The 21,511-nt window shown below is 53.4% G+C and overlaps 3 protein-coding genes and 1 pseudogene across 3 annotated transcripts; 2 read left to right on the plus strand and 2 right to left on the minus strand.

Moving 5' to 3' along the window:
- Nucleotides 1-249: 249 nt before the first annotated feature.
- On the minus strand, nt 250-5,279 carry SAPIO_CDS4320 (uncharacterized protein; the record flags this gene model as incomplete). Its single annotated transcript, XM_016786897.1, has 4 exons — nt 250-1,017; nt 1,103-3,676; nt 3,740-4,944; nt 5,150-5,279. The coding sequence occupies 4 exons, from the start codon at nt 5,277-5,279 to the stop codon at nt 250-252; spliced, it is 4,677 nt and encodes a 1,558-aa protein (XP_016643499.1).
- A 174-nt stretch (nt 5,280-5,453) lies between these two features.
- On the plus strand, nt 5,454-7,052 carry SAPIO_CDS4321 (annotated as a pseudogene; the record flags this gene model as incomplete).
- A 6,562-nt stretch (nt 7,053-13,614) lies between these two features.
- Nucleotides 13,615-15,737, plus strand: SAPIO_CDS4322 (Magnesium and cobalt transporter CorA; the record flags this gene model as incomplete). The annotated part of the gene is made up of 3 exons (XM_016786898.1): nt 13,615-14,204; nt 14,306-15,415; nt 15,596-15,737. 3 exons carry the CDS (start codon nt 13,615-13,617, stop codon nt 15,735-15,737), a joined length of 1,842 nt encoding a protein of 613 aa, XP_016643500.1.
- Nucleotides 15,738-16,017: 280 nt separating this feature from the next.
- On the minus strand, nt 16,018-20,550 carry SAPIO_CDS4323 (uncharacterized protein; the record flags this gene model as incomplete). Its single annotated transcript, XM_016786899.1, has 10 exons — nt 16,018-17,031; nt 17,154-17,324; nt 17,916-18,425; nt 18,568-18,735; nt 18,802-19,182; nt 19,331-19,383; nt 19,443-19,550; nt 19,609-19,671; nt 19,738-19,872; nt 20,019-20,550. The coding sequence occupies 10 exons, from the start codon at nt 20,548-20,550 to the stop codon at nt 16,018-16,020; spliced, it is 3,135 nt and encodes a 1,044-aa protein (XP_016643501.1).
- Between the last annotated feature and the right edge of the window lie 961 nt (nt 20,551-21,511).

A 21,511-nucleotide genomic window follows, 5' to 3' on the forward strand; every position in this document is an offset into this window, starting at 1 on the left:
TCCACGCAAGAGAGCTTAGTTAGTATCCATTGAAGAGACACTATACGAAGGGTTAGAACTAACTGCTTCCATTTCCCAAATATCCCACCAATATTGATCTCAGTTTCGTCCGAATACTTTGGCTTTATGAAGCAGACCCGCGGCCTCGTAAATACCTTTTACCTAACCTTTTATACCCACCCCGTTTCCCTTTGCCCGATACTTAGTAGAGGTTTTTACAGCTATCGTGATCAGCCACCAGGCTTCTCGTTATAAGCCCATACTACGTTCGAAAGCACACGATAGAATCTCTGCCTCCTTTTCTTCCAACTCCCTCCAGCCCATCCACCCGTCGCTCAAGAAGGCCTTCACTTGGTCTGGTATGCCGGACGACGTTTCTCCAGGATAGTAAAGGATTGCCTTTATCGCCCCATCTCGCTTCGCTACAGTGACGTTTAGGCGGCCCTGTAAGATGCGATTGAGACCATTCTCTAGCTCATAAACCGAGAGACTGCCGAGAGGCGCGCCGGGGTCCGTATTCGCGCTTTGGGAAAGAGCGCCACCTCCTGCCTGGGTGAAGTGTGCGTCCAGGCACTGTTGGATGCGAGCATGCAGCTCGCCAGGATTTAAGGCGGGTGAGGAGAGGATAGAAGAGAGTTGTTGAGCGAGGATGTGGATATGGGATTCTGGTGTTTGGGCGCTCGTGTGGGTGTGGCTATGTGGTGGAGGATGCTGTACCGGGGCGGAAGGCTGTATCGGAACGCGATGCGGGCGCGGAAAAGGCTGTGGTGCTGGGTATAAGGGGGATATAACACCGGGAGCAAATCGGCCTGCAAGTGGTGGGGTTGGCACCCGGTGAGGGTCTCTGTTTTGTCCCGGGTCCGCGGAGATGGGGGAATATTGGATTGACTGCTGGGGTTTTCCTTGGTACTGGCCTTGCAGATGCGAGGCCTGAGGTCCGGGCTCGATTTCCTCTATCTCTGTTGCTGGTGACGAAAAATACCAAAGTGCGAAGTTTGCCAGTGACCCCACTCCACTCTAATAACACAACGCAAGGTAAGAAATTGTAATCGGAAACACGTATGCTCACGGGTGTTAGCGTGGAGGGCGGAACAATACGTACCGCGATGCCGCCGGTTCGAGCTCCCGGGGTATGAGTTTCAGAGGCCCCCGCGGCCACATCATCGCCGGTAGAAAACCTCTCCCGCTTAGCGAGATCTTCCTGGTATCTGACCCACGAGCTCCGTACGGACGATGCCAACAAATCTAGAGGCCCTAGGGTGTTCTTTTTCGAAGTACGGATCCTCTCGGCTGCCGCGTGTTTCCACATCTCCTGTAAACCCTTCCATACCCCATGCTGCGCAATCAGCTGCTTCCCATACTCCCTTCCCCTCCTGTACTCATCTCTAGAGGCACACAGGACAAGCTTCGGATATCTTGAGAAGTATGACCAGTAGGGAAAATCGATCATGCCGTTTGACATTCTCATCTCTTGTCCGCCGTATTGCTTGAGGAGCAAGATCATGGACTTAAAGTCGTCCTGCAGCCATCTTGCCTCCCTGCGAGAGAGAGGAAGCCCGCCACTAGGGACATAATACTGAGACGGGGACTTCTGAAGACGTTTGAGAAAGAGGTACGCCCAGTTGACGCTTGTCATGGCCCCGAGGTTTGGGTCGGCCCCGGCGGCGAGCATCTCCCCAACAATATCGAGACGCCCAAATGTAATGGCGGTAACCAAGGGTGGCATACCCATTGCGTCCGGCTGATTTAGGAGCCCTCGTTGGCCCCGGAGCTCACTCTGCTTCAGGAGGTACCGGAAGCCGGTTATCAGTTCGAGCTCTCCCCGGAAATGATGATTGACAATGCTGTGAAAACAAGTTCTTCCAAGGGTTGGTTGTCCAATTAATTTCCTAGGCTCGAGCCCTGCCGGTGGTTCCAATAGGTAGCGGAGACGGGAGACGGGTAGGCGGGGAAAGAAGCGATACAAGAGCCAGAAGACGTCGATATTTAGCTGCACAACGTTCGTGGAACCACTTCCTCTAGCGAGAAATGTCGCCAGATCAAAATTGCCCATTACAAGAGCAAAAAAAGGAGGGGGAAACTGGCTGAGGGACCCTGGACCCTCCCCCCCTTCGTGATGGATCGGTCCGCGAGCAATCAGCTCCTTCGCGTAGAAGACACCTCTTGGCCCCAGGTGAGCACAGAAGTGCAGGTACGAGACACCCTCTGGGAACTGAAGCTTTCTATGGGTGTCCGCCCCGTACTTCAGCAGGAGTAAGAAGGTTTTTTCTCGGTTGAGATGCATAGCGACCTGCAAAGGCGTGTGTCTGTGGGGTCTGGAAACCAATTCCAGATCTTCCCTACAGCCGGTCTCTAATAAATGTTCAATAACCTCGACCGGTAGGCCGTAGACGATGCTAGCATGAAGCAGGGACATGCCAAACTCCAGGGGCCTTTCCTTCCCCTCGATAGTTTGAAGGAGGTCGATCGTCTCAATCAGGACACTGACGTATTTCGCCCCCAGGGCAACACGGCGTATTGCCTTGCTTGACGATTTTATGGCGAAATGGAGAATACTCTCCTTCATGGACGCCAAGTAACCTCCGAGTCTAGGGCCGGAGGTAGGCGAGACTATCATTATCTTGATGATGCTGGGCAGTAATTCCCTGATGGCAAGTTTAAATGGAGTGCAATGAGAGGCGCCCCCCACAAGCTCGTGGTCGCACCTAATAAATGGATCAGCTCCCGCGGAGAGAAGGGATCTCGCGGCTGTCTCGTTCCGAGCCAGTATTGCAAAGTGCAGTGGCGTGCCATAGAGTGGCAGGTATTCCACTGCAGAAGAATCTCCTGCTGCTATAGTAGCGTGGAGACACGCTTCGCCACCGTTCAAAAGAAGCAGATGTGTAGCACGCTCGACGTCCCCGTCATCAAACGCAAAGACCCAATGCAACGGTGTTTCTCCGTTAGCTGCTGCTATCGCCGGGTTTGCGCCATTGTCCAGGAGGTGTTCGACTGCTTCTAAACTTCCCGCTCTGCAAGCTTGGAATAGGGCTGTTTCACCGGCTCGGTTGGTGATATTGACGTCGACACCCAGGGAGAGTAGATGATCGATCGCGCTGGCACATCCGTAGCGCGCAGCGGCATGTAGCAGGCCGTCATTGTTCTTCGATACCAGCATTTCGCCCAACTTGAAGCCCTCGTTGTCCTCCTCGGCTAGCACATGGCTGAAATATCCTTCGAAAGCATCGTAACGATGCATATGAAAGATATCGTGCTTTTCTTCACGACGTAGGAGCCCGCCATGTCGACGATAGTCCTTCCTTAAGGCAAGAAATCTCGACGGGAAACGTTGCCGAAGCTCCATCAACGAATGATAGCAGCCCTTTCGGGCGAACGCCGCGTATAGCGATAATAGGTCCATCCCGCGAGGATAAGAGTGCTGTAGCAATTCGAAGAATCCTAAAGCATATCGGGCGGCCGCCGCGGTCGGGTCTTCTTCAATCGCTCGCCGGTACCACTTCGCCGCGCTACATTTCGCACCAGGCCATTCCAAGCGTTCAACAAACAGCTCGAACAAGTTCAAGCGAGCGAGCTGACCGATCGCACCGTGCTTGGTCGAAAGCGTCTCTAGTTCTCGGATGACGGAAAGCTGAACGCACATCGGGGCCACCGCATCCGCGAGAACTGATATGTCGACCTAATAGAACTATAAGCAACACCGCGGCCTCACAAAGCAGGTCCCAGGGGGGCCAGAAGTTACATTATGATATTCATATGGCATCAGCGGCTCGATTGAACTGGGCTTTAGCCAGGACACTCCATGCAATAACTCTAGAGAGCGGTTCAAGTCGCGCTTCGAAGCATCGAGTTGCAGAGTACAGTTTAGCACATCAGTAATGATATAAGATTCCTCGGTGCTGCAGAAGGGATCCTTGAGAGTTGACTTTGCCAGTAGAAGGACGCGGTCTTCCACCTTGAGTGTTCGTACCTGTCGATGGAATTCGGCCTTGTCGAGTAAGGCAAGCGTGTTAACATGTCTGAAAGGGTTGGCGCCGTCCAGGGTAACTCTCCAAACGAGAAGTCCGTAACTGTACACATCGGTGAACTTGAGGGAATCCCTAGGGAGGCGATCATAGCTCTCCGGTGCGTCCCAGGGTGGCGTGAAAGCAGGTATGGCTGCGGTATCCGATGGCTCCAGGTCCATTACCGCACAGCCGAAGTCGGCGAGCTTTGCGACTACTTCGGTCTCATCGCCTGTATCGAAGACGAGCACGTTCTCCGACTTCAGATCCCCGTGCACGATCCCGGCGCTGTGCAGCGCCGAAAGGCCGCATGCGACGTCCCGGCATAGCTTCTTTTTCACGGAGAATGGCAAGTTCGGGTAGTCGACTTGGAAGTCTGCAAGGGTGCCGTTCTCCGCGTACTCCATAACAAGGACTGGCCATGCTTGGTCGGGGAAGTCGGGATCGGGCTCCCACACGAGCTGGAGCAGCCGCGCGATATTGTCGTGGGTCCTGAGCGGCCGGTGCGTCAGTGCTCTGACCTCGAGCAGCACCGCGCGGAGGAGCTTGCCCCTTTCGATGACGTCCAAATTGTCGTTGAGATGCCTGAGCTTCTTGTAGACGACGAAGGGTGATCCAAGCCGCAGCCGTCGCTGTATCTGATCTTCAATGCTGACAAGAGAGACGCTGAAGGAAAGGCCTCGGCCTAGAGTCTTGGCTGCCGCCATCGATGTGGGTCCCTCGACGCGGAATTCTTCCCCAGTCTCGTCCTGCCCCATCGAGGTTGCCCACAGGCCGATGAGCTTGAGGAAATCGACTGGCCGGGAATCCTGGTGGCTGACAACATTATGGACGACACGCTCTTCATCTTCAATGAGAGGCTTGTTGGCTGCCGAAATAAAGGCGTCCCGACCGCCGGGTGGGACTAGAGGCACAGGCTCGTCCCGCGCCGTCTGAGAGGCATCTCGTTCATGGGCAGCAGCCCATGGTCCTTGGGGCGCATGTGACGCTCCAACTCCCTGTGCCCTGCGATGCAGTCTCTCCCCAGGTAGGTCGCGAGGCATTCAAAGAATCGTCGTGGTCCATATCTGGTAGATAGACGGGGCTCCTTTTCTCACGACATGATGAGAATGAAATCCGCAGCAAGGCTCTTCAAGTTGTTGACGCACGCACAGATGATGAGGGTGTTCCTTGACCAGGCTCTATGGGCTGTGCGGCGAGAGTGTCGAGCGGGGTAATTAGCACAGCCGCCGCCTCATTTCCAAGACCTGGAGTCGCGTGGCTGGCTGAATTACCCATTCTTGTCAAAGGTTTCGCCACTGGCGGATAAGGCGGTATCGTCTCAGACGGGTCTTCTGGCTCGTTCCGCTATCCTCGACTCCTCTCTCAGCGTATCTGATTACGCCAATCCGTCTCCAAACCCCCCTTTCGAAACAGGAAAAGAAGAAAAGAACCCATATCAAACAAATCACTATGGCGCTATCGGCAGTCGCTCTTTTCATTGAATGCCTCAAAGCCTACAAGCTATTCTCCGCAGCTCACTACATCAACTCTGATCTAAAAACCTTCAAAACCAAGTTCCAAATCGAGGAAACGAGACTGACGCAGTGGGGGTTCTATTGGGGCTATCGGTCCTCCCCAGGAGAGTGTACCCTGGATGCTACCATCGACAGTGCTGGCCAGAATGTCGCCTCAACGGTGAGGCTAACACTCCAGCAGATCTCAACTCTGCTAAAGAAGTACGCTGCGGTGTCGGCAAGGTATGACGGCGACAACAGCAGCAGCGGCAGTGCCTATACATATCGAGGGATGGTGTGGGCGCTCAAGGACAGGGCAGCGTTGGAATCGACCATTCAGAACCTCACGGACTTCAATAACGGTCTCCACCAGCTTCTGCCGAAGAAGAGCGAGGAGTCTCTCGCGCAGGTCGTGGCCTGCACCCTGACCAGGGACAATGACGGTAGTGACCTGGACGACATTATCGCCGCCGCCGCAAGCCTTCAATACGCCGATGCTGCAAAGTTGGCAAGGTTCAAAAAGGCCTACCAGATGCTCACGTTAGCGGAGGAGCAGCAGCATCTCCACTATCCGCCCGTGCTATCCGCTCCCCTCCTCCTCGACGCCAGCTTGTTTAAGCTCTCGACTCGATACTCCTCCACGGACCGTACATTCGCCAAGTTCGACAGCAGTCAGTATGTGATTATTGAGTGGAGAAGTTACCACGCAAGCATGCTATCTGGCAGCCAAACAGCGCAGATAACTCTGCGCAACCGGGTTTCCCACCTCGCCGAGCTCATGAGCCGCCGCACCCAACGTCCAGAAGGATTCAACATCCTAACCTGCAAAGGTTACTTCGATCAGATCTCCTCGGAGCGCTTCGGGTTCGTGTATGACCTCCCTCCAAACTCACCCTGCTCCATGCCGTACACCCTCCACCAGCTCTTCGCGGAGTCGAGCATGCCCCCGCTCGGTACGCGGTTTGGGTTGGCACTGTCGCTGTCAAGAACGCTGAACCTGCTCCACACTAGCGGCTGGCTCCATAAGTCAATCCGCTCCAACAACATTGCCATCTTCCAAGCCGCAAAGACCAATAGACCGGAGTTTGAGAGGCCCTACTTGCTTGGATTTGGATTCTCCCGCCCCGACGGATATGGCGAGGCAACGTTTGGCGAGCAGTCCGCAGTCGCATCCACGAACCAGCTATACTGTCATCCTGAGGTACAGGGCCAGCAACCAAGACGCTATGTGGCAGGGGATGACCTTTACAGTCTTGGTCTTCTGCTCTTGGAGATTGCGCTGTGGATGCCACTGGCTGAGATCGAGGGCAGGGGAGAAACGACGAGTAGCCAAGCCCCACTGAACATGACGAAAATCAAGGCGGCCGTGTCCGGTTTGCCCAGGCGGGTAGGCACAATCTATAAAGAAGTCGTTGAGAAGTGTTTGAATTTCAGTGGAGGAACACACCAAGTAATGTCAGACCAATCGGCTGCTGAGTGGAGCGCGGAGAGGTTGAGGAACCAGAATAGTTTCTACTGGGATGTAGTGAAGAAGTTGGAGGAGTGCAGAGCATAGAAGGGAAATATCTTCGTACTTACGCCATATGAGAATTAGTAGCCACTCCGCTCCATAGTACAAATGAAGTAGTCGAAGCGCTTGGTATGAGGGCCTTTTCTTACGGAAGTCCCTGGCAAGTTCACGACCACGAGGTGCTTTGGGCGTTGGAATCAGTTAGTGGCACCATGCCCACGGGTGGTTGGAGCCCAGCGTTAGTAGTAACTATCTACCACACTACGAAATTTACTCATCTCCTAGAATGTCTTACTCTGAAAGCTGCCAGCAGATATACAGATCATAGCGAAGCGCCTTCCATTTCACTTCAATTTTAGGCTCAATTCCAGAGCGACCAGCGCACCTCAGCCTTTGGAATCCTAGTCGATCGAGGAGGAACCCTCGTGAAGCAGGAAAGCCTGTGCCGGTACTCCAGGACAGTGCTAAATGGGCAATGGTCGTGGAAAGGAACCGCGGGGATGCCGGTATTGAAGGAAGTATGCTTGGGATCGGGCACGACTTCCGCTGTAGTGCCGCACCTAGTCGTGGCTGGCCGCGTTTTCGCGTTGCCGTCGCCCCTTGCCTCAAGTGGAATGGTCCCCACAATTGATTGGCCAACCAGCTCTTATTTTGTCCAGACAGGTCTTGGAAGTCTAATCCAACGACATGCGAAGCGGCCCCCTCCCCCGGCTTACAGCGTTGGGCGGTCACAACCCATCAATCCTGGGCCTCCTGCCGCTCTGGTTCAAAAGATTCCCTACCTCATTTACCGCATCCATATCAAGGCAGAAAGCACTTGAAGGGTCAGAATCTGGATGGACCTGGACCTGGACAAGCAGCGTAGATTCCCTGTCTCCTTCCGGGGTCGGCACCCATTCCCAAAAGGGAATCGGCAATTCTTGACGTGGAGTGTTCCGAAGCAAAATGCTTGTTTGAGAAAGAGCAAAGTTGTTAGGAAGGAAGGAGGCTCTTTCCGACAAGAACCATGAAGAATACGCGCGAGGCTTCCTTGGCAACATTTACTGCACATCATTGCAGCAGCGTTAGAGATGTTGGGAGCCACGCACGAAGGCGCAACCCAATCTCAGAATATGATACCCCAACTGTGCCAAAGGTGTATTTCACTAATCTTTGATTCCTCAATTTCTCTCTTCCTCTCTAGCAATCTTGCAAATAGTGCATCACATCTGTCTCGTCGCATTACTCTCTACCATGACGAAACCAACAAGAGTCTCCCAGAGCCCTCTTATCTCTGTTGTCCCTCTTGGGCGTTCTCTTTGCGCTCACATGGGACCAGCCGGTCCGAATTCAACGCCTTAGGGCATTAGGCCCCGCTTCTTTTGTCTCAAGGTGTTCTTAGCAGTTGCGGTTTCGCGACCGCGAAGAGGCCTACTGGGCGACGTGAATCGGCGGCGAGGAGGCCCTCTGGGCGAAATGCGTTGGGGCGCAGCTGTTTATTTTTCAGGCCATAATGCTGACTTCAGCTTACTTTGCCTTGGCGTTGAATCGGGAGGGCGCCCCTGGCTGGGGCGTGGAGTTTCTTGTTTCCCTCTTGCGCACGCTCCACTGGCTCCTCCTCGTTTATGACGGTGCGTTTCTTTTTGCCTGTTCAATTCGATGAACGATCCCGCGGGGAAGGGAGACGAGCTAACCTGGGCTCTCTTCGGCAAGTTAAAATGCCCTTTATTTCGAGTCCTATTGCTAATGATGTTGGTGTATCTAGGGATTTTGTGGTTCTCTGTGTGTTTCGTGGTGCTTTGGGTGTCGGTCACGGAGACGAGACCGTTCAGAGACGCCCTGGCCACAACATCACACACCCAAAGAAAGAGGGAGGAGGGGCCGAAGCGATTGCAATGCCAGTGGATTAGTGGTAATGGTATTGGTGGGGGGGTGATTCGGGCACCGGGCCCGATACCGGGGATGGTGTTGGTCTGAGAGTGGTTATTTACTCGACCCGAGGTGCCTCTGGGCCATCAAGTACACCATGAGTTCCTTGCCATTATCACGAACACCATTCTGAGTCTGTATCATACACCCTTTTGTACCTGCTGAATGTCGATGTGACTGACAGGGGCTTGCGGTCTGGAAAGAGCCCTGGTCTGAGGGCACTCCTGTTCTCCGATTCTCCAGCCTCTATCCCACATTTTTCAATCAGATCTTCTAATCTCAACCTCCTTGAGCAAGTGACCCACAAATGTAATTCACATACTCGTACCACCTCTCCTGGCCTTCCGATTCCGATTACCGTGTCCGTGACCATGACTCCTACACCGTTATTAGGCTTCTCAGACTATCCAGGGGGGCTCTGGCGTGTCTTCGTCTTTGGAAAGCCTCCACGCGAAGTAGGCTGCCAACTCAGCATCATCTTCGGGCAAAGTGCCATACGGGTTAAGGACAATGCTCAGGAGGGCGTGTCCATTCGTTTTCTTGGATGGCGGTGGGCCACGCCCACTCGACCTCGGCAATTACCCTCCTCTGCTAGCTCTTTCCAGAAACCGGGCTGGCAATTCGGCCTTTCTATTATTACTCTTCGGTATCCTTCTCATACAGTTGATCATCCTCTCTTTCTTTCATGTTCCTCGCTACCACCATCAGTGACCGAGTCATAAATGCTCCACCCGAACGTAACAAGTGCCGACTTCATCTCGGAACAACATGTATTAAACAACCACATCATGACTACCAAAGAGCATGAATATAAAACTTGGAACTAGTATGAAGACTGAACTGGTTGAAGAACTGCTGAAGCCGTGGACGGAAAAAGGAAAGGATACAAGAAGGAAATCTCCCAGTTTACCGACATCGAGTAACGTATTCCCCTTCCATGTTACAAGATGAGCTCTAGATGAGATGTACGTAGAGGCCCTATTGCGATTCCTAGAGCCACAAGTTGTTTAAGGAAAAGGGCGGTGATGAACGCCCTCCTACTCGCTCCTTCCTTCTTTTCTTTTTTTCAGATCGGCGTATTCCTCTTCCCGCTAAGAAACAACGAGGGATTCGTCGCCATGTCTGCCTTATGTTCAACCATGGATTGTAAACGCAGAAGATTTGGATATCTGGGCCCGTTGCACCTTGACTTGGTCCTTCGTACTCGTGCATTCCATACCCCGCTCTCGCCTCGCACGGGGAGAGGACGAACTGTTGCTCTTTGTGCCCTTGTCTTTATCCAGTTCAGCGCTGCGCCGCGATCCACGGTTACATGAGGATTGCTGCGTTTCACAACACACAGGTGAAAAAGGCAGCAAGGGAAGGTGGTGATCCACTCGAGAGCTCAATCCCTCTTCCATCATAGCCGTGAAAGTGATCTCTGTAACTCTGCCTCTCAAGGTTGAGCCGCGGTCACTGAACGTTCACGATACTCGATATACTATGAGAAGAATTTGTTTCTCCTTACAATTCGGATAATGAGCTCATCCAACGATGACGGCCCTGTTGGGGCAAATCTTTGCCGGCGTTGTGAGGTCCTCAGTTTCCTTGATTTAACCCAGGGTTTCGAACACACTAATAATGGCAACGCCCGGGAAGACTATTGCTCAAAGGCCCTTGACTTCAATTTCCACGACACGTTACCGGGCCTGCCGAGGCTAAATATATCTGCTGAAGGCGGCTGTGGTTTCTGCAGTCTGTTGCGGGACACAATCATATCCAAGGATACGAAAGAACCTAACATTATCGAATATTTCTTGGGGGGAAGAGACGAATGCACCATTATTATTACCCTCAAGATTTACTGGGGGACCTACGGACTCGGAGACGTCAGCAACAAACCAATCTCCTGCTCTTCAAGAATGACCATTCTATCAGTCGGCATCTGGAAGTATGACGGGATAGTTTCGGAGTCGGCCCCAGACTCAGAGTTAGATTTAGATGACAACGAATGCGTCTCCCTTGAGTTCTTCCTGGAGGCTTGCAATGGTAAAAATAGTTCTCATTCAACGGCACGGGGTGGCTTCTTGGCTAATCATCTTCAATACTATCTAGGCCACGTTGCCGAACGGCTACGAGTTTGGACTACGTGGCCCAGCCCAGATAGATTTTGCAGCCAAACCATCTCATGGGCGAAGGGGAAAATAGAATCATGCGCTCCCGGACGTTCTCGTCCTGGGATTACAGAGAGTATCGTTCCGACTCGTCTTCTCGACGTCGGAAGCGACCCAATTCGACTCGTGACCCAATTTAAGATTCATCAGGAAAGTCAACAGGAAAGTGGCAACAAGAAACCACCTGAGATTCGCTACACAGCCCTTAGTTACTGTTGGGGGGATGAACATCAGGCTTCACGTCAGCCTGTGACAACAAAGGCGAACCTTCAAGACAGGCTTAGCGCCATCCCCGAGGAAGAGCTATCGGCCGTGCTCCACGATGCAGTCACCGTCACAAGACTATTGTCGGTTCAGTACCTATGGGTCGACTCGTTGTGTATCCTACAGGGTGACAGGCACGACTGGGACCATCAATCTGCTCGAATGCACGAAATTTACCAAAATTCATACGTTACGATTGCAACGCCGGCGTCCAGCCACTGTGGTGAAGGCTTCCGCTTTTCGACATGGAGGAAGACATATATACGCTTGAAATCGCGTCAGAATATGGAAACTCTCGGGGTCTTTAGCTTACAGTACCTACAGAGGTTTAAGGCGCGACGGTGCTTGCCCCCACGTCATTCTGAAACCTATGACAGCGATGTCTACCCTTCTCAATGGGCATCACGTGGGTGGACCTTCCAAGAGGAGCTTATGTCCCCCCGACTACTCATATTTGCACGGGGTGATGTTTTCTTCGGCAGCGGTGAAGAAAGGCACCACCGATCAGGATACCTGGGGACGCACCTGGCGCATGGCCTCCAGGGCATCCTAGAGCCTGGCGCGTGGTATGCCATGTTATCTAATTATAGTAAGCGCTGGAAGGGATTCTCACGTACCTCGGACATTCTACCTGCTCTCTCTGGGCTAGCTGCGGTCGTCATTAGAGAGACAGGAATGACCAAAGAGGACTATATAGCAGGTCACTGGAGGCATATGTTATACGCCGATCTCGTCTGGAAAATAGTAAGCGTTTGCGCTCATCAAAGGCTACGCAGTCTCGAAAATTTTCTCGATTCCCTTAACGAACCAAACGCAAGCACGGATTTGACCCCATCGTGGTGCTGTGTGGGCAAGCGCAGAATAAAATTCGACCACGCAGAGATGTTCTGGGTCTCGTCAGCTCGGCCAAAGTGCAAAACTGAGGCATGGGTTACCCTCAAAGGAGAGAACCGTCTCGGTGAAGTACAAAGTGGCACAGTACGAATTACAGGGAAGCTTGCTCCTTTGGAATCGGATTTGGAGCAGCTGTACAGGCCCAGCGGTGGCATTTATCTATTGCGAGGGCCCTGGAAATTAAGATCAAAGAACGATGGCGACCCTCCCTGGATCTTTTACCTGGACTGGGATCCGTGGCAAGACTTAGTAGTAGATCGGGGAAAGCTGAAAATGCTCCTTACGGGAAGTCGGGCTCTACCTGACGTCGACCTTGCCCTTAACCGTCTGTGTTACTTCGGGATCCTCGTTCACGAGTCCACGCGGGCGCCAGGGAAGTTTTACCGTGTTGGCTGTTTTTCTACTGACCCTAGAGATCGTACTTGCCGAAACACAGACGATCAGTACTTTGACAGATATCCGATACAGACGATCGATATCATTTAGTCAAGGGTCTTTCTCTTCATTGTCACTCATCGCTATTGAGACGGTGGCGGAGGTGTCGGCGGTGGGATGGGAATCGGAACCGCATGAAACAGGAAAAATGGTATCCCAAGACTTCGAGGTGAGAGGCGTCCTTTATTCTTTCTTTCGCTTCTTCACATTTTCATGTTCACAAGTCAAGTTCATCAGTTTCAGCCGCGAGGGGAAAGGTCGGAGTGCGGCTGGTCTTTCCAGACAAATTCCCTCCCGAGTTCGCCTTCCCTCCTCAGAAGTCAGATGAGAAGTTGAGACTGAGGTTTAATGTGGATTCCACACTTGACACATGCGACATGGGGTCAAAAGCGGAAGTTGGGACCCGCACAGCTGCAACATTGATCAGTCAATGTTAAGTTTAGCATATGCACCTAATAAAGTTAGTGGGGTTGAGCCCCTGCGCCTTCTTAATTTCAGTGGGTGGGCCACTAAACCAGCTGTCCGCGGCTGCCTAATGGCCAATGCAGTCCACTATACTTCGTACAAAGGTAAATGTCAATTGATTCTTCCTCGCACCAGCCGCAGGAAAAGGAAGGGGCAGAAGACAATGATTTCATCATCACCAAATGTTTTGCTTTAGCTCTTTCCCTCAACCAATCAACTCGCACTCTGCACTTCATCATGTCATATCGTTATCAATCAATTTGATCTTCCATCTCAACCCCAATTCAGCATCACGTCCAAGCTGCATTTGACCCAGATCAATCATCCCCCTGCCCTGTGTCACACTGCGTCATCCTGTTCGGTGTCTTCTTCCCTCGCTTAGATTTCCAACCTTCCATCGCTGGCTGAACACCGACATCATGACCACCAATTGCTTCTCCTCCACCGCGCCCTTATTCCCGGCCTTCTAGTCAACCATTTAACCCACCATGTCGACCGAAAGCTCCCCCGAGGGCTCGGGGCCCTCTCCTCGCCGCCCTTCCCTCAGTTCCAATCGATCCCGTATCCCACCGCCCCAGTCCCCCCGCCCCCAAGACGCCGACAACTCTGCCGCCGAGAACGAGATCCCAGACTTTACCACCCCCATCACCGTCACGAGTTCCGATCCCACAGCTTACGCGACGGGTCTCCGTCGCCGTGCTACAACAGCTACAGCCTTCCGCCCCTATGAGAACTACGACGACAACGATTTCAACTGGCCAGGATGGCACCCCGGAAGCGAGCCAGGCGTCGACCCAGCCATGCCCCACGGCGGGCATCCGTCTATGACGGCGCTGAACACGCTGTGCGAGATTACAGTCGTGGACATGTCGCAGGATCGAGTCGAGGTGAAGAATTTCGAAAACGACGACTTTATCGAGTTTATGAAGGAGGAGGAGCCGGAGTGGTCGCAGTGTCGGTGGATTAACGTCAACGGCATTAGTTGGGATGTGATTCGGGCTGTGGGGAAGCATAAGAATCTGCACAAGCTCGCCATTGAGGATATTCTAAACAAGTTCAACCGGACGAAATGCGACTGGTAAGTTGAGCGGGAGAAGAGGGCAAACGGCAAACGGCAAAGAAGTCAGCCATCCGCCTTGAGAGAAACACGGGTCTAACGCGAGTGCATGAACAAACTAGGTATCCGAGCCACGCCTTCATGGTCATGACTCTTCAGAAGCTTGTTCGCGTTATCGACCCTGACGAATCCTCCGACTCCGACTCCGATTGGGATGATCTCGTCGATCGAAATACCTCCTCCATCTCTTCCGCCGCCTCTGTGAAATCCATGCCCGTTCGGACCTTCCAACGCGCCACACAAAAAGTGAAGCGCTTCTTCCGCCGCAACCGGCGCAACTCCCTCACCGACGCCGAAAAGGACCTTCCCCCCAACTCCACCAACGACGCATCCAACAACAACAATAGCAGCGGAGCGGATGTTAACGTGCTCTCAGCTATAGACGTCATGCCGAACCTGCTGTCTCTGCAACGGTACCGCGCGTCGAATCTAGCGCGCTCCGAGTTCATGGAACGCCACTCGTCGCTCTCGTCCCGGGGGCTTGCCGTGTCGGCCGAGCAGGTAGCTGTGTTCCTCAACTCGGACAATACCGTCATATCCTTCTTCGAGCTGTCGGCCGACGACGTCGAGAAGCCTATTCTCAAGCGCCTGTCCACACGCGGCACCATCCTCCGCCAATCCTGCGACGCGTCACTCATCGTGCAGGCCATCATTGACGCCATCATCGACCTCGCCGTGCCGCTGACGGCCGTCTACCAAGAAGTCATTGGCGACCTCGAGCTAGATGTCCTCACCACCCCAACCATCCAGCAGAGCCGAAGCCTGTACATCATCATCAGCGAGATCAACAAGATGCTCTCCTTCCTCAACCCTATCGATAACCTCGTCTCCGTGCTCCGCGACCACCGAACGAACCTCACCCAGGAACAGCTCACCACGACGACTGTCCTCCAAAATACCGGCACAGGCGTCATTGTCACGCCTTTAACCTACACATATCTCGGCGACGTACTTGATCAGTGCCTCGTCGTCAGCGAGGCCCTGCAACAGAGCAAGCAGTCGGCCGAGAACTTGATTAATCTTATTTTCAACACCATTTCGGCGGCACAGAACGAGACGATGAAGCAGTTGACCAATGCGACGATTGTGTTTTTGCCATTGACTTTTTTGACGGGGTATTACGGGATGAATTTTAATGACTTTTCCGATTTGGACAAATCAACTCGTTTCTTGTAAGTAACCAAGTAGACACCCTCACCGCCCCCATCCCGTCTCTCTTTCTCTTTCCTTATATTTTTTTTTTCTCTTTTTCTTTTTTTTTTTTTTTTTTTTTTTTTTTTCTTTTTTTTTATTTTTTTTTTTTTTTCCTTCAACCTTGTTCTGATGACTTTCTTGAAATAGCTGGTCTATAGCCATCCCCACCGTTGTTGCTACCATCGTCGTCCTCATGAGGACTCTTCTGCTCTCATGGGCCACATCTTTCGCCCAGAGGCAGCATATCAGATTGACGAGGAGGAAGAACAGGAAACGGAAGAAGGCGGACAGGAAACGTAGGCGAGAAGGGGCTCGGTAGTTGTGAGGAAACCAGTCGTTTTCACTATGCTTTGGGATTGGTCTGTATTCTTGATTTGTATTATCTCGGAGCATGTATGTAGATATGGATTGGATTTATGTGGATTAGAAGCAGGACTATGAGCGAAAATATGGACATGAGTGATACCCGCAACCTCGCCGATCATACACAAGATGCTTCTCAACGTTCCTTCCCCTTTTACCTCGCAGAATCTTGACCATCTCACTTTCCTATCTCACTTTCCCGTCTCACTTTCCCGTCTCACTTTCCCTCCTTCAACCTCTGCCTCGTCCGCGCAACCAGCACCCCGATTTGTGCCCACCTCCTTAGCAAAACTTCCCTCTGTTCCCTCAACCCAACGTCCATGCCCTCCAACTCCTCTATCCTCCCCTCAATAACCCCCAAATACCCCCTCAACACCTCCTCGCCCAAAAACGCATCCACCCTCCTCTGCGCCTCCCTACCACTCTCCCACCCATCCACAAACGCCCTCCAACCCACCCCACACGCGACCCTCAGCGCCACCTGCGTCCGATAACACCCCGCCACGCCCTCATCGAGCCTGTACCGCCCCCAGAACCTCAGATCCTCGAGGACCTTCCTTCCGCGGGCGTCGATGCGCGGTTCGAGGACTTCGTCGAGAGAGATCTCGTCCCATGAATTGTTCTGGGGCACGAAGCCGTATTCTGCGAGGAGGAAGTCGCTGCTGTGGCGCCCGTAGCAGATGTACACTTCCTCACCGACACCGTAGGGTCTATCGGCCGTGATGGTTAAGCCCGAGGACGAAAACGTCTCCTTGCACCCGGAGGAGGCATGGTTGAGCAGATCCGCCACGGGAATCATGACCATCCTATCCGAAGGGTGCAAAGATCTAGTCGACGGCGTAACATGGTAGAAAGACCTCGTATTAACCAAAAACCAATGCCACGCATAACTCTCCCTACTCAGCACGCCACCGAAAGCAGCTTCCACTATCGCCCAATCCGCCGCGAACTTTTCCCTCTGCGCGCGCACGAGATCCCTCGCCGGCCCCGGTAAATAGAGTTGCAGCTCCTCGGGGAAGAAGAAAGGCGTGGAGGCTCGGAAGTCGGAGAGAGACGGGAAGACGGCGCGCCAGGGGGCGGTGGGGTAGTCGTCGTTGGCGAAGATGAGGGCGAGGGAGGCGGCTAGGAGGCCGTGGATGCTGATGCGGGGAAGTTTGCGGGAGATTGTGGGCGGGATGGAGGTGTGTGTGTGGAAGGCTGTGAGGGGGACTTTTAGGATGACTTCTCCTGCCTTTTTAGGTCGGGACGTTAGGGAAGGGATTCCTGGATATATGAAAAAGGGGCGGCGGAGAGGGAAACGACGGGTGAGAGAAGAAGCAGAAGCGAAGGGGCCAAAAAAGGGGGGTCACTCACTTTTATGGGACGGGTCGCTAGGACTCCTATACCCTGACCTGGAATCCGTTGCGGAGATATGCCGTTGAGGACGATGCCTTTGGCCGCAGCCCATTCGAGGAGGTCCTCGGCGACAGACATGGTCGTGATAGTGAGAGGAAGCGTCTGTAGATGAGCCGGCAGCGGGATGACCTTGATTCGCAGCGTCGTTAAGGTTTTCGCGGTGAGGCAGGAAGAACCCCTTACTTGGGCGCCATTACTTAAAAGGGCTCAAGGGACAAGAATTGAGAAATATTAAGTATTAATTAAGTTAATGAGGAGATATTACACCCCGGTGAAGGGATGCTTCCGTATAAGATGTTTTTCATTTCTCTTGATGGTCGAAGCTTCCGAAATTGAGTGAGTTCTGTGACATCAGAGTATCACGTGACGTTGGGCTCCGCTCGCGATGGAGACTTTTGGGGAAGGAGCAAGCAAACCTGTTTCTTAAAGGGGAAAGAGATATCGTGTCATTGAAGTCCTTCTGGGTATGGAATGGGTTTCAATAGTAATACACTACTTCCATAGTATTCATGTGCTTGCACGCTTCTATCCGCGTGAGCTAGATCAAGCATCGAGTAAAATGCCTCTATCGATCCAGTTATCCGATCTCAATCCAGACAAAAATCCCCCAAAACGCCGTGACTGATGATCCCTCCAGTCGAGAAAGTCCCCTCCCAATTTTCCCAAATATTCCATGACGCAAAAGATAGCTGTTATAATCGTTCATCCTCCCCTTCATACCCCGTCCCTCCGCCTATCCCCCCTCCTCGGCACAGCCGGCTCCCTCGCCTCCTTCCGCCCATACAACCGCCTCTGCACCCAATACCCCACCTCCTCCTTTCCATACCTCACCATCTCCCCCAACGGCACATCGAACACTGCATCCAGCTCCTCTAGCGTCCTTCCCTTCGTCTCCGGCACGAGGAACAGCACCATGAAGAACCCGGCCACGTTCCACGCCGCATACCACGTGAACGCGCCGACGTTGGTGAAGGCCGCCTGCAGGCTGGGCCAGGTGACGGCCAGCACGAAGTTGAAAAACCACGTCGTGGCGGTGGCGATGGACATGCCGAGGGTGCGCAGGCGGAGGGGGTACGCTTCGGCTGAGTAGGTGAAGGGGACGGGGCCCGCGCCGGGGGAGTAGACCATTCCGAAGACGTAGATGCCGGCGGCTATGCAGACGATTTGGATTACTGTTGCTTGGGGGAGAAGGAAGCTGAAGCCGGTGAAGAGGAGGGCCGCCGCCATCATCTAGGAAGGTTAGCAGACAAGGAGATGAGGTCTCGGGGAAAGGGCAACAAAAATAAAAATAGAAATAAAGCAATAGGAAAAAAATGGAAAGAAGGACAAGCAGAATAAAAATTCCATATGCTTTCATATGAAATCGACTTACCGGAAACGTGGCGAGCAAAAGGTATCGCCTACCAAACGTGTCGATGGTATAAAACGCCGGCATGGCAAAGACAAAATTGATTATTCCAAACCCCAAAGACGCCGTATACGCATCCCGATGCGAAAAGTTGGCCGACAAAAAGATTTCCGACGAATAATACGCAATAACCTACCCAAGCCTGTCGTCAGCAAAGAAAGCGATAGATAACTGTCTTTGCGTGAGAAATCGCCTTACGTTGACACCGCTGAACTGCTGCATAAACATGACAATCTCCGACGCCAAAAGCGCATTCCGATTCCTCCGATGCCTAACCAGCTCCCCGATCCTGCTCGACTTGGCCCCCTCGATGTCCCGCTCGGTTTTGAGGAGAGTGTGCGCGTAAAAGAGATCTCTCGCGGCCTGCACCTTGGTCGAGCGCAGCTTCACCATGGCGTGGTAGGCCTGGTCGTGGCGGTTCTTGGTGAGGAACCAGCGGGGGGATTCGGGGCCGAGGAAGACGAGGGCGCAGGCGACGAGGGCGGGGATAGCGGCGCTGCCCATCATGAGGCGCCAGGCGAGGCCGGTGATGCCGTTGTCCGGGACGTCAAGGAAAGCGAGGTCGGCGATGTAGCCCAGCTACTTGGGGTTAGTTCTGGTTGTCATGGAGAGACGAAGGTGGTGCTTGACTGTGGATACTTACCATTATCCCGAACGCGGTCCATACTTGCCATTGCTGGTTCCGTTAGTTGGCGCGTTGGGAGGGGGAAGGAGGAGGAGACATTACCATGGTCAACGCCCCACGAATCTCCTTGGGTGCGCATTCGGCCGCAAAGATAGCTGTAACAAGAGTCAGTCAAGCGAAGAGACATACCTCCGAAGTAGCAGGACGAGCTTACGAGCTGTAGCAGATTTGGGCCCGATCCCTAGACCAAGGATGAAGCGGGAGACGAACATGGCCTGCCAACTGTTCGTAAAGGCCTGCCAAATACATGCGAAAGCAGACACTAAGTAGGGTATCGTTAGTATTCGCAGCTGAAGCCAAGGAGGTCAAGTTTGACATACCAGCGCAAGAGATGAAGATGGTACCTCGCCTCCCGAAGACCTTGTTCATAGGCTCCGTCAACCCTTCGTGCAACGTCACGTCAGTATCTCCGTCAAGACATGTCGTACATAGGAAAGTCGAATACGTACAACACCCGATGAAGGCGCAGCACAGGTATGGAGCAGCATTCGTCAGTCCGAGAAGCCAGGTATCCCGGTACGAATCTCCGCCGATGCCGAATTGGTCCTTGTATATGGACTGCGCGCCGTTTACAACAGTCTCATCTACCATCGTTAGCTATTTGAAAGGCAAATTCGATAGGCAGGAGGAGACCTTACCCATTCCCTGGACAGCGGCGCACACAGAACAAACTACTACAGCATTAGCTGGACAACGCTCCCTATCCATGCCAACAAACCATTCAACTCACTCGCAACAACGTAGTACAGCATCAGCGGCTGCCTCCACTTATGCGTCCCCTCCCTAACAAGCGCCATCTTCTCCCCCTCCTCCAACCCCTCCACCTCATCATACATGTCCCTCAAATCCGCCGCCGACGCGCCCTCGGCCTTGGCCCTATCCAACAAGCCCGCCGCTATAGCGCCCATCCTAAAATGCCGAATATCCCGCTCGTCGCGCAGCCCCAGCGCGTTCTCGGCGTAGTCGCGGCCCATGTCGGCGAGGCGGGCGTGCGTCTTGTGGGCTAGCGGGTGGGTCGTCTTGCTGCGCTGCGTGGGGAGGAGCTGCCATTCGTCATTTTCGTCGTCGGAGTCGCCGTCTATGGGGCCGATTTGGCCGAGGTGTAGGGCGGAGGCGGCATCGTCGGAGTCGGAGATGCGGAAGTCGGAGGAGGTGGAGGAAGGGGTCGGAGGCAGCTTGAGCTCGGCTTCGGAAGAGGACGTGGATGCGGCGATTAGGCCATCCGTTGGGGATGGGGAGTTGCGGCCGGAAGAGGGGGGCATTGTGCGTGTCGTCTGGATTCGGCGCGATGGCTATAACGCATCGCAAGCGTTCGGGTTGTGCCTAGATGGGCATTGATCGTTTTGGCCTCGTTGGCGTTGGTTGTCGATTTGGATTTGAGGCGCCGATTACGCATGTCGATTGGATGGCACAGCCTCGTTGATCAGATCAGAGGTTCGGGTCGTTTTAGGGGGTCCAAGCTCCCACTGAGGCCCTCGGATTGGTGGATCCTGAGGCTATCCAGGGCATTGGGACTCTTAAATTAGTGAGTGTTCCAGTGGGGGGCCCTAAAATGCAACCCTGCCAGGCCGTCAACAGCTTAGCTCAGCCCAACAATCTGGGGAAGGCGCCGGCCAGGATAGGATAGGAGCCTCATCCATCGTCATCGAGGAGTCGATCCCACATGCTTTCTCCTCTCGGCTTGGAGCATCGGGAGGGCTATCAACCACGTCTCGGGAGCTCAATTACCGCATCCCCCAGCTTCACCAGAGGTCCACAATTCGAGATATGGGTGAGAGTGCCCATTTCCAACGATAATCCGTCTCGGGGTGGCATCAGCTGGAAATATCTACCCACCTCAACATCGTAGATGGCCTGGTCCTGTCCAGTCATTCATCCCTTCCAGATATCTACCCAGGTGGTCCGCGACCGGTAAGAGGGCCATATATAGCCCATAACACCAGATCCAAGGGCCATATCCCAGAATCGGGCCGTAAGACGATCGAATTCATGATGTGCTGCTATCGCCACTCGAATCTCAGACGTATGCGGTTAAAGCACCCCGAATCGCTGCGACGGCTCCGGTCACTCCATCTTGTCTCGTGATTGCGGATGCCCCATTCTAAATATATCCTTAAATTCATTCTTCCAGCTATTATATCTATCTTTCTCCGGAAACTAGATCCAAGATAGCTTCTCCCCACGCCATCTGCTAGCCATCCGTCACCTCCCGCGGGGACACTC

The sequence above is a fragment of the Scedosporium apiospermum genome (assembly GCF_000732125.1).
Source record: "Scedosporium apiospermum strain IHEM 14462 chromosome Unknown SEQ_SAPIO_0091, whole genome shotgun sequence".
Classification (NCBI taxonomy): Eukaryota; Fungi; Ascomycota; class Sordariomycetes; order Microascales; family Microascaceae; genus Scedosporium; species Scedosporium apiospermum.